Source organism: Macaca nemestrina, chromosome 18, assembly GCF_043159975.1.
Source record: "Macaca nemestrina isolate mMacNem1 chromosome 18, mMacNem.hap1, whole genome shotgun sequence".
NCBI lineage: Eukaryota > Metazoa > Chordata > Mammalia > Primates > Cercopithecidae > Macaca > Macaca nemestrina.
Genome location: NC_092142.1, coordinates 13,123,403 through 13,135,629, shown reverse-complemented (window position 1 = coordinate 13,135,629; position 12,227 = coordinate 13,123,403). Strand labels below are relative to the sequence as shown.

The 12,227-nt window shown below is 44.4% G+C and overlaps 1 protein-coding gene across 1 annotated transcript in view; it reads left to right on the top strand.

Moving 5' to 3' along the window:
- Positions 1–12,227, top strand: part of LOC105467747 (calcineurin like phosphoesterase domain containing 1) — a 135,662-nt gene that overhangs the window by 21,757 nt on the left and 101,678 nt on the right. The window contains exon 2 of the mRNA XM_071084135.1: positions 1,098–1,316. Coding sequence (XP_070940236.1) covers positions 1,098–1,316 — 219 coding nt within the window. The remainder of the gene's footprint in view (positions 1–1,097; positions 1,317–12,227) is intronic.

Below are 12,227 nucleotides of genomic sequence, written 5' to 3'. Positions count from 1 at the left end.
CGGGCCATTCAGCAAGTTCTGTCACCTCTCCTGGCCTCAGTTTCCTCAGAGGATAAATGAGGGAGCTGTAGATTGGGGGTCCTCAGACTGTGCTGTGCCCAGCACCAGATCTGGCTCTGGCACCAAAAGTTCCAGATGCTCTTCTGTAAGAGCAAGCGGCTTTGCCTGGCATATTTTTTCAACTTTGGTCTGCCATGTACGATTTTGATTATAGAATGGATTCTGTGGCCAAATAATTTTTTAAAAAGTGAAACCCACAGCACTTCTGTGCCCATTAATGGCCATTCCAGCTCTGCCCAAGCAGGCACCAGCGGCAGTTCTGGCAGATGAGAGTAGAAACCCAACCCCCCTAAAGCTTTGGCCCAGGAGAGCCAATCGGAAGAGCAAGCAGAATGATTTCAGGTGGCCTAGATCCCTTTCCAAGAACATAAAGAGCCCCCACCCCCAGCCTCACACCTCACAGATGCCCACATCCTACTGCCTTTGAAATGTTAGCATCGATTTTTCTTTTTTCTTTTTTTTTTTCTCCCACATTGACTTACTCATTTCAAGATCTCATTTCTGGCACCACATCTCCCACCAGATAGCCATAGCTTCTGAGTGCCAAGTTTTATAATTAAAATTCTGTCACATCCCCCGAAACGGTGGAAATGGTGCCATGAAGCCTTGCAGAAAAGATTTGTAAGCACTTCACCTAGTAATTTAAATATAATACTTCTGGCAGCATTCAATTTGGGGTGTTTTATTCGAATTTAAAGACGATTATTGAGCACAAATATCCTCTGCAATTGGGTGCTCTTGTGGCCCCGTGCTTCCTTTTGGCTGTCTAGCTTGTCAACAGGCAGCTCGGTGGTGTGGCTGCAGAAGCCCACGTGGACAGTCCTGGCCTTTGGGTATCACCAGGTCCCAGGCGTAATTAGTATAAATCAAAATCCTCTAGACTATGACAGGAAAATGGTATGTTTGAACAGCAGCGTATTAAAATGACCTACTTAATTTAAGAAAAATAGTGTATCCACTTTGCATGGTAACCTGGTTGCTTTTATGGCAGATTTTACAACATTTCTCCTTCTCTCTCTCTCTCTTTTTTTTTGAAGAAAAGGAAAGCGAATGGAAAGGCCCATTCTACTTCATCCTGGGCGCAGACCCACAGTTTGGGCTGATGAAGGCCTGGTCCACTGGGGACTGTGACAATGGCGGTGATGAATGGGAACAGGAGATCCGTCTAACTGAGCAAGCCGTCCAGGCCATCAACAGGCTGAACCCCAAGCCCAAATTCTTCGTTCTGTGCGGCGACCTCATCCACGCCATGCCAGGTGAGACTCGGGTCGCCGCTTGTGACCTTTCCTCCTTCAGCCAGTCATGACTGCATTTGAGCAGGGAAAAAAAAGATGTCGCTTCAAAGGCATCTTTGCTCAGTCATGGACCATTCTTTCCCTTCATGATTGTTGCAGTATCCTTGAACATCCGAAAGTGCACACTCATTTTACATTGAGAGTTTGGCGAGATTAATCACAGTAATTAGGCACAGCTACAGTTCTGATGATTTGAGCTTAATATGAAACATGGAACAGATTCCCACACATCACCTTTCTGCATTTCCAGGGACAAACTTGAACTGCTTCCAGACACTATATCCATAAATACAATCTTCTCTCCTCATTTCCTTTCTTCTTACACTTTTATTTCTCCCTTATTTGTTGGTGCTTTTTTAGTTGCAAGTGACAGAAATCCAACTTAAAACAGGAATCCCTTTTTTTTTTTAAACGTATGTGTTGCCTAATGGAAATGTAAAGTCCAGAGGCAGACCTGAGTTGCCGGTATAGCTGGATCTAGGGGGTCAGTTTGGTTATCAGGACTTGGTCTCTCCATTACATTCAGGCTCTCTCTAGATAGTGGCTCCTGGGAGCTCTGCATTTGTATCCTTTTGACAGAAACCACAACAGAAAGAAAGTGCCTTATTCTGGGTGATCCAAAGTCCCAGGCTGGCTGGGTGCAGTGACTCATGCCTGTAATCCCAGCACTTTGGGAGGCTGAGGCAGGTGGATCACTTGAGCTCAGGAGTTCGAGACCAGCCTGGCCATCATGGTGAAATCCCATCTCTACTAAAAATACAAAAATTAGCCAGGCATGGTGGTGCATGTCTGTAGTCCCAGTTACTCAGGAGGCTGAGGCACGAGAATTGCTTGAACTCAGGAGTCGGAGGTTGCAGTGAACCAAGATTTTGCCACTGCACTTCAGCCTGGGTGAAGGAGTGAGACTCCATCTCAAAAACACAAAAAACAAAGTCCTAGGCTCATACACCTCTGACTCACATGGCCCCCTTCCACCAGAGTGTGGGGGAACTGCAACCATATGCCCTAAAGAACAGGACAGTCTCCCCCCAAAAAAGTGAGACGTTGGAAATGAAACAATGACAGATGCCTTCTGGACCTTTCTTCCTATTTTGCTTACTCTGATGTCCTTTTCTCCTAGGCAAGGATAAAGCCCAGCAAGCAGATATAAGCAAACAGAGAGTGCCCCTGTCCCTCAGGGAGGCAGGGGACCTTAGACCATTGCAGAAAACACAGCAGTGGCTGTGGGTGTCTGTCTGGGGCTAGCTGTACCTTGTAAACCAAGCCTCTGAGTCCTGTGATGATGTCTAACTCCTTTAGAAGCCGAGGTACCCTGTAGTAGGTCTGGGTGTATCAATTCCTCCCCATCATGGCTCTTTTTTTCTAGCAACCCACTTACCCAGAACAAAACCCATAATGAAAACATGAGAATGGCTGGGCGCGGTGGCTTATGCACTTGGGGAGGCTGAGACAGGTGGATCACTTGAGGTCAGGAGTTCAAGATCAGTCTGGCCAACATGGTGAAACCCTGTCTCTACTAAAAAATATAAAAATTAGCCAGGCGTGGTGGCAGGCGCCTGTAACCCTAGCTACTCGAGAGGCTAAGGCACGAGAATCGCTCGAACTCGGGAGGCAGAGGTTGCAGTGAGCCAAGATCGTGCCACTGCACTCCAGCCTGGGCGATAGAGCGCGAAACTCGGTCTAAAAAAAATTAGCCAGGTGTGGTGGTGCATGCCTGTGGTCCCAGCTGCTGAGGAGGCTAAAGTGGGAAGAACACTTGAGTCCAGGAGTTTGAGGCTGCAGTGAGCCATGAACCTACCACTGCACTCCAGCCTCCAGACAACAGAGAGAGCCCCTGTCTCTAATAAAAAAGACGAAAAGAAGATTTCAAATTTTTCTGTTCAGTGGTTTCTTCTCTTTAAAAACGGAGTGTTATAAGGCTCACTGGAATTATATAACACGTTCTCGTAGATGTTTACCAACTTGTTTTGAATTCTGTTAATGTGTTCAGTCATATTTCAAAATCAGATTTCAAATAAAAGCTTTTCATGCAATTACGTTGCTTTTTAAATAAGATGTACTGAATGTACATTAAACATTATAAATTAAAAGATATGGTTTTTATGATCTGCCCTGCCAGTTGGTCAAGACTTCGTAAATGTGACTTGGCAAACTTTTGAACATGAATTTTACATGCAGTGCAACTGAAGCAGAATTGATAATTTGTTCTGAAGACTTGGACTGTTTTCTGCAGTTTTAATTGAACCAGTGAAAGGACTGTAACTGTTTTGAATATTGTGGTTTGAGATTAAACAGAGCATTTTAAAACTAGTTACCATTTTTTAATATGCAATAAGTGCCTTCCCTCTCATTTAGCTGATAGGCAGGGTTAGACACTAAAAAGTAATTATTTGCTTTGACTACTTAGCACATTCTTCATTATCAAATGCATGTATTAATAGCAAACAAAATCAGAAAGCATACTTTTAGTTCTACCATAAATAATATCTTGGCCCTGGCCAGGTGCAATGGCTGACACTTGCAGTCCCAGCACTTTGGGAGGCCAAGGTGGGTGGATCACCTGAGGTCAGGAGTTCGAGACCAGCCTGGCCAACATGGTGAAACCCCCGTCTCTACTAAAATACAAAAATTAGCTGGACCTGGTGGTGCACACCTGTGATCCCAGCTACTCTGGAGGCTGAGGCAGGAGAATCGCTTGAACCCAGGAGGTGGAGGTTGCAATGAGCAAGATTGTACCACTGCACTCCAGCCTGGGCAGCAGAGTGAGACTCCATCTCAAAAAAAAAAAAAAAGAAAAGAAAAGAAAATATCTTGGGCCAAGTGGATTTAAGTTGACAATGGAGAAAGGCCAGGCATGGTGGCTCACACCTGTAATCCCAGCACTTTGGGAGGCCGTGGTGGGCAGATCACTTGAGGTCAGGAATTCGAGACCAGCTTGGCCAACATGGTGAAACCCTGTCCCTACTAAAAATACAAAAATTAGCTCAGCATGGTGGCATGGGCCTGTAATCTCAGCTACTTGGGAGATTGAGGGAGGAGAATCGCTTGAACCCAGGAGGCAGAGAATCCAGTAAGCCAAGATTGCACCACTGCATTCCGGCCTAAGCGACAGAGCAAGACTTCACCTCAAAAAAAAAAAAAAAAAGAAGAAGAAGAAGAAAATAGAGAAAAAGAACTTTCATTTTTTTTTGTGAAAGTTATAATATGCTTTTTCTTATAAATATCCATTACAGTATTTATCGTCCACAAAAATGTCTTGTGTGCAAACTAAGTGCCAGTTACAGCGCTAGATGCTATGGATATAATACTGGAGACAAGAGACCTGGTCCTTCTATGGAACTAGAATCTTGGGAGAGAAGCATAAAAATATGACAGGAAGAGGAGTCCTTGGTGCCAAGCCCATAGGAAAATCCTTAAGAGATACAAGTTTCTTTGTTTCACACAAAGTCCATTTAGTTTTGAAGCACATTTTCGTTTTGCAGGCATCTTTTGGGTTATCTTGGTATTTTTTTCTATTATAAAGCTCCTCTATGGGGTAAGCCACATTATAAGTAGCAAGTGAAGATTTGTACAGATATTGAGACCCATCGATTTTCATCCCTCACTCTTAATTTAGGGTTACTCTTGTCAGTCCTACTGATGCTGAGGCATCGACCCACTGGTTTTGTCCCCAGGAGCCTTGTTAGATTTCAGCAATTACGTGTGAAACTGACAAATCAGAACGTGATGAAACCTTTAGGGTGCAAGAGATTCCTTTGAGCCTTTAGAACAGTTTGTTACTAACACACACGTCCATCCCTGTTTATTAAAAATTGGCATAACCACACAAAAACAGTTAATACAGGATGAATTCTTCCCTTGATATAAAGTCTCCTTGAAGAGTTCTTCATGTATTGACCTGCACTTGGGCAACTATTCTGTGACTTAGCTTCAGTTGATGATTTAGCCCGGGGAACTCCTCTGTTCTCTAAAGGGAGGCAAGCCTTTATTAGTCTGTTTTCATGCTGCTTATAAAGACCTATTTGAGACTGAGTAATTTATAAACAAAAAGATTTAATTGCCTCACAGTTCCACGTGGCTGGGGAGGCTGGGGAGGCCTCACAATCATGGCAGAAGGCAAAAGGCACATCTTTTTTTTTTTTTTTTTTTTTTTTTTTTTTTTTTGAGATGGAGTCTCTCTCTGTTGCCCAGGCTGGAGTGCAGTGGTGCGATCTTGGCTCACTGCAACGTCTGCCTCCTGGGTTCAAGCGATTCTCCTGCCTCAGCTTCCCAAGTAGCTGGGACTACAGGCACACACCACCACACCCGGCTAATTTTTGTATTTTCAGTAGGGATGGGATTTCACCATGTTGGCCAGTATGGTCTGGATCTCCTGACCTCGTGATCCACCTGCCTCAGCCTCCCAAAGTGCTGTGATTACAGGTGTAAGCCACCACACCTGGCTGAAAGGCACATCTTATATGGCAGCAGACAAGAGAGAAGAGAAATTGTGCAGGGAAACTCCCCTTTACAAAACCATCAGATCTCGTGAGACTTATTCACAATCATGAGAACAGCACGAGAAAGACCCACCCGTGATTCAGTTACCTCCCACCAGGTCCCTTCCACAACGTGTGGGAATTGTGGGAGCTACAATTCAAGATGAGACTTGAGTGGGGCCACAGCAAAACCTTATCAGTGTTATTCCAAAGGATGGTATGTTAGTTTCCTGTTCCTGATATCACAAATTACCACCAACTTAGTGGAATCAAACAGTTATCTTACCATCCCAGAGGTCATACCAACAAGAACCTCGGCAGTGTGTTCCTTGTAGGGGTTCCAGCTTCTAGAGGCCAACTGCGTTTCTTGGCTTGTGCTCTTCTTCTGTCTTCAAAGTCAGCAGCAGCGTTGCACCTTTTCTCCTCTGTGACCTGTGCTCCACCCTCTCATATTCTGTTACTCTGATTCTCCTGCTTTCCTCTTATAAAGACCCTGGTGATTATATTAGGTCCATCCAGATAACCCAGGATAATGTTTCCATCTCAAGATCCTTAACATAATTCCATCTGCAGATTCCCCTTTTGCCATATAAGGTAGCATACTTGTAAGTTCCAGGAGTTAGGATGTCGAACATCTTTGGAGGGACATCGTTCAGCCTACTGCAGATGGCAGGGACTGGAATTCAGGGTCTGTTATCTGCCAGGAACTGTGTTACTATCTCTCATCTACTCATTACAGTCTTGCAAAGGAGGTGTCATTGCTATTTCCATTTTAATTGATGGGGAAACTGGCTCAGAGCAGTGAATTGCTTTTCCCAAGGCCACTCAGCTTGTAAACCGGGAACTCTTGTTCATCTGTTTCCAAACCCCATGTGCTTCGTTTTGCAGCCTGGCTGGTCAGACAGAGGGTGGTGCCCAGAGCAGCAGATGGAGCTGTTAGAGATGTGGAATCTCTGCCCTACTCAGACCTAGTGGATCCGAATCAGAATTTTAACAAGATTCCCAGATGAGTCATATGGACAGTGAGGTTAAGAAGCACCTATAGGTTGAGCATCCCTAATCTGAAAATCCACTATGCTTCAAAATGTGAAACTTTTTGAGCACTGCCATGACACCACAGTGGAAAACTCTACACCTTTGGTCCCAAGCATTTTGAATAAGAGATACTCAACTTGTAATAGTGATGATGAGGATGATGGCAGTGCTGCAGGAAAAGTACCCATAGATGACATGGTGAAGGTGTGTGTCTTAGTCTGTTTTCTGTTGCTTATAATGGAATATCTGGAACTGGGTCGTTTATAAGAAAGGAAATTTAGTTATTTCAGTTATGGAGGCTGAGAAGTCCAGGGTCAAGGGGCTGCCTCAGCTGAGGGCCTTCTTGCTGGTGGGGACTCTCTGCAGACTCTCAAAGTGGTACAGAACATCACATGGGGAGGGGACTGAGTGTGCTAACTCGGGTCTCTCCTCTTCTTAAAAAGCCACCAGGCCAGGTGCAGTGGCTCACATCTATAATCCCGGCACTTTGGGAGGCCAAGGCAAGTGGATTGCTTGAGCTCAGAAGTTCGAGACTAGCCTGGGCAACATAGTGAAACCCCATCTTTACAAAAAATAGAAAATTAGCCAGGTATGGTGGTGCATACCTGTCATCCCAGCTACTTGGGAGGCTGAGGCAAGAGAATTGCTTGAACCTGGGAGGCCAAGCTTCAGTGAGCCGCAATCATGCCACTGCACTCCAGCCTGGGTGACAGAGCAAGACCCTTTCTCAAAAAAAAAAAAAAAAAAAAAGCATTCTGTCCCACTCTCATGATAACCCATTAATCCACTAACTCATTTGTTCATTAATCCATGAATGGATTAAGCGTATTCATAGGTTTTGCAACATTAATCCATTCATGAGGGCAGGGCCCTCATGATCCAGCCACCTCTTAAACGCCCCACCTCTCACAACTGCCACACTGGAGATTACATTTCAACATGAGTTTTGGAGGACACGGATATTTAAACCATAGCAATGTGTGGTGAGCTATTGAAGGACTAGAGCAGCAGACATTCATAACAGATCAAGAAATTGTGTCAGTTAATAAAAGAGACTTCTAAGAGAAAAGCCCTTGTTAATAAGGCAGATGACTCTGGAGGGAACCTTTTTTTTTTTTTTTTGAAACAGAGTCTTACTCTGTCATCCAGGCTGGAGTGCAGTGGCATGATCTCGTCTCACTGCAACCTCTGCCTCCCGGGTTCAAGTGATTCTCCTGCCTCAGTCTCCTGAGTAGCTGGGATTACAGGTGCCTGCCACCATACCTGGCTAATTTTTAAATTTTAGTAGAGATGAGGTTTCGTCATGTTGGCCAGGCTGGTCTTGAACTCCTGACCTCAAGTGAGTGCCCCCCTCGGTCTCCCAAAGTGCTGGGATTATAAGTGTTGAGTCACGGCACCCAGCTTGGAGGGAACAGTTTTAAAAAGCCATCCAGCAGAATGCCTCGTCATCCTTGGCGGACTCACTTTCTGGTCCCTCAGTGGCTTCTGATGTTTCTTCTCACCTGAAAAAATAAAATACAGTGCACAGGAGCCTTTTAGCAGCATTGCAGGTGGAGACTGGAAGCCTGCTGTCATCTGTTGCTGCCGCTGCTACTGAACAGCTGAGGCAGGTATTCTGATGATGCCCTGTGCCGCTTAGTTTCCCTGGGCACATTGTTTTCTCACCATGTTAATGGTGTGTCTTATTTTTTACTGTTAAGTACTTAGGTGTGAATAAGTGTAACAAAATGATTGTTTACCGGTAGCATGTAAATTCAGTGAATTCAGAGTCAGGAATCATGATGATGCCAAACAACCACAGATTGTTCACTTGGGTGGCTGAGACAGACACTTTTTATTGTTTATTTATGTATTTTTATTATTTTTTGAGGGAGAGCCTCACTCTGTTGCCTACGCTGGGTACAATGTCATGATCTCAGCTCCTCACTGCACCCTCCACCTCCCGGGTTCAAGCAATTCTCATGCCTCACCATGCCCGGCTAATTTTTGTATTTTTAGTAGAGATGGGGTTTCACCACGTTGGCTAGGCTGGTCTTGAACTCCTGGCCGGAAGTGCTCTGCTCGCCTCGCCCTCCCAAAGTGTTGGACTTAACAGGCATGAGCCACCCCGCTGGGTCACGTCCACTTTTTAATGGGCTAAATGTAATCTTGTGTATATGCAAGTGGTTTGTGAACATTCCTTTTAACTGGGGAAGATAATAGTGTATATGAAGAGAACCATTATTCCTTTAGACTTACACATACTCAGCATTTAAAGAGAAATGCTTTAAGTTTGTAGGATTTGCTTTGCTTTTTACACAACACTTTGAAAATGCAGGATGACCTCTTCTTACAGGACTTCCAAAATAGCCCTTTGATATTCAGGAAAACAGCCACACATATGTACTTTAAAAGGGTCTTTATGCAGAACGCTTAGAAGAGCTACAATGGCTTCTTTCTTTTGGGTCTTGCACTTGTACATAACCCCTTACCTGCCATCTCAAAGTTCAGAAAGCTCTGAAAACTATGAGTTTTTTCTTAAGTTTGAAACTAAGCTGGTGGCAAAACTGCCTTCCAGGTGACAAAAGGGCTGTTTATGGTCTTTATCGATCCCAATATTTCGTGAGCGTATTCATATGTTTTGCTAACAAAATATTACTGGGTTTCGTTACAGGGCACTGCCCGAGTCCCAGCTCGAAGCGTTATTTAATCTGTGTTCTATGCCCTGTTTTACCATTCTAAAGTTAGAAAAACGCGGAATTTCAAATGAGATCTGGCCTAGGGGGTTTGGGATAAGAGCTTATGGATCTGCAAAGTTGATACTTTGGGATTGATAGATGAAGAAGCCTTTCATCACTAAAAGCAGAAGGCTTTTCTGATTTAATATAGTTCCCCAAGTTGACTTTCCCACATCCATTGCCCAGCAACTGTATTTTCAAAAGTTAAAAGGGTCTCTGACATCTCATATTTGAATTTTGGGGACCATTTCTGTTGGGACCAAAGAGAGTCAATATGAAAATGGAATTGGATTTAGAAATGATTCCAACAAATGGAGGCGAGGGAGCATGCACAAAAGTGATACTTGCTATAGATAAAGCAGAATAATCCACTTAGGCAGAACTTCAAGGTAAAGAAGGGCTGGACTTGTGCAGATATGGTTGCAAAAGGCTGGAGAGGAGAGGAAGCAAATCAGTAGAGTGTGGTTAAGAATGGCAGATGCTATGGGGAGGTAAAGTAGAATTACTGATGAAGGGACTTAGGCTTTTCCATCAGGAAAACGCCCCAGGAGACCTGAAAACTTCTAATTCAAATTCATCTAGTTTGGTAGCTCTTCACCTTAAATTAGATGTCAAGGGCTAGACCAAGGTCCCGATAAGAGTAGCCGTGGCCAAATAACCGTCAAGACTCCTTCCTCACTAGGAGGTTTTTTTTTGTTTTTGTTTGTTTGTTTTTTGAGACAGAGTCTTGTTCTGTCGCCCAGCCTGGAGTGTAGTGGCGCAATCTCAACTCACTGCAACCTCCATCTCCCGGGTTCAAGCAATTCTCCTGCCTCAGCCTCCCGAGTAGCTGGGACTACAGGCGTGTACCACCATGCTCAGCTAATTTTTGTATTTTTAGTAGAGACGAGGTTTCTTCATGTTGGCCAGGCTGGTCTCAAACTCCTGACCTCGGGTGATCCCCCTGCCTTGGCCTCCCAAAGTTCTGGGATTACAGACGTGAGCCACCACACCTGACCCCCACTGGGAGGTTTCTAATTCTGTAATGAATGTGTAGAATTGGGAAATAAAACCTTTGAACAAAGCATGCTTTGGTGTGCTGGGCTTCAGGCAAAGAATAAAGCCCTTTGTCTTTCTGTGGTTCCACAATCCAGGAAGGTTGATATTCATTTTCCTCCAGCTGGGCAGACGCAAACCCATGAACATAATTCTGGTACAAGACAGGCCATGATAAGCAAAGCCTCAGAGGCATAATTTTGAAAACCAAAGCCAGGATTAAGGCTCTGGCCAGGAAAAGGCTTTATCTCATTGCTCCAACCTGCGCAAGTTCGCCTTCCCCCAAGCTTAGTTCCAAGTTCCTAAAGGGCAGCGGGGGTGTGTGTGTGTGTCTGTGTGTCTGTATTGGTGTGTACTTTCGTTTAGTACCCAGTGCAAGGCACATGGAAGGTATTCAGTGAATGCTGCTCAGATACTTCACGGTATGTTTCCCATGATCTTTAGCAAGAAGCCAGCACATGGTAGGCACCCAGTACAGATTTCCGGAACACGTGAATAAATAGTCAATTCATTTATTTAACAAATCTGTATTGAGAGTCTACTTTGTACCAGGCACTGTTCTAGATGTTTGTGCTGTGTTAGTGAATGAAACAGACAGAAATCTGTGCTTCATTTAGAAATAAGGAATATAGATACATGTAGATATATTGAAATATGAAATTCTTTGTGTTTTTTGTTGTTGTCATTCTAGTGTTTTGTAGGATTTAAATGAGGGTAGATATGGATCTTTTTATTGTTACTTTATTAAATTTTTAAATTCTACAATAATACATAGAGACATTCTCCTTGTAAATTTAAAATCTATAGTTAAAATAAACTTTGACCGACCCCTAAGTGCTTCCCTTGGCGTCACCATGGTCAAAAGTGTTTATGAATGTAAGCATGCTGGCCCTTTCCTCTTCTTTGCCCTCCTCTTCCCTCCCCTCCCCTCTCCTCCCATCCCCTCCCCTCCCTCTCCTTTCCTTCTCCCCTCCCTTTCCTTCTGCCCTCCCTTTCCTTTCCTTCTGCCTTCCCTTTCTTTTCCTTTCCTTGATATAATCTCATTCTGTCGCCCAGGCTGGAGTACAGTGGCATGATCTCAGCTCACTACAACCTCTGCCTCCTGGGTTCAAGCGATTCTCCTGCCTCAGCCTCCCGAGTAGCTGGGACTACAGGTGTGTGTGCCACCACACCAGCTGATTTTTTTATTTTTAGTAGAGACAGAGTTTTGTCATGTTGGCCAGGCTGGTCTCGAACTCCTGACCTCCGGTGATCCGCCTATCTTGGCCTCCCAAAGTGCTGGGATTACATGTGTGAGCCACCACTCCCCGGCCAGCACGCTTTTCTTAAATACAAACGTGAGCATACTGTGCACATTGTCGTGTGATTTACTTTTTCTCCTTTCATCTGTCTAGAAAATCTTATGTTCGTACATACATGTGAGGCTTTTAATAACTGCATTGCGTTCCGTGGATGGGTATTTCATAATTGGCTAATCTTACAACTCCTCCAGGTGGGAGTTAATCTGAACAGCGCTGCTGTGAGCATCCTCATACATACTGTTGTATAGTCAGGAAAGTATTTCTTTAGGCTTGAAGTGGGTTGCCTGCGTTTGGAATCTGCCTCAG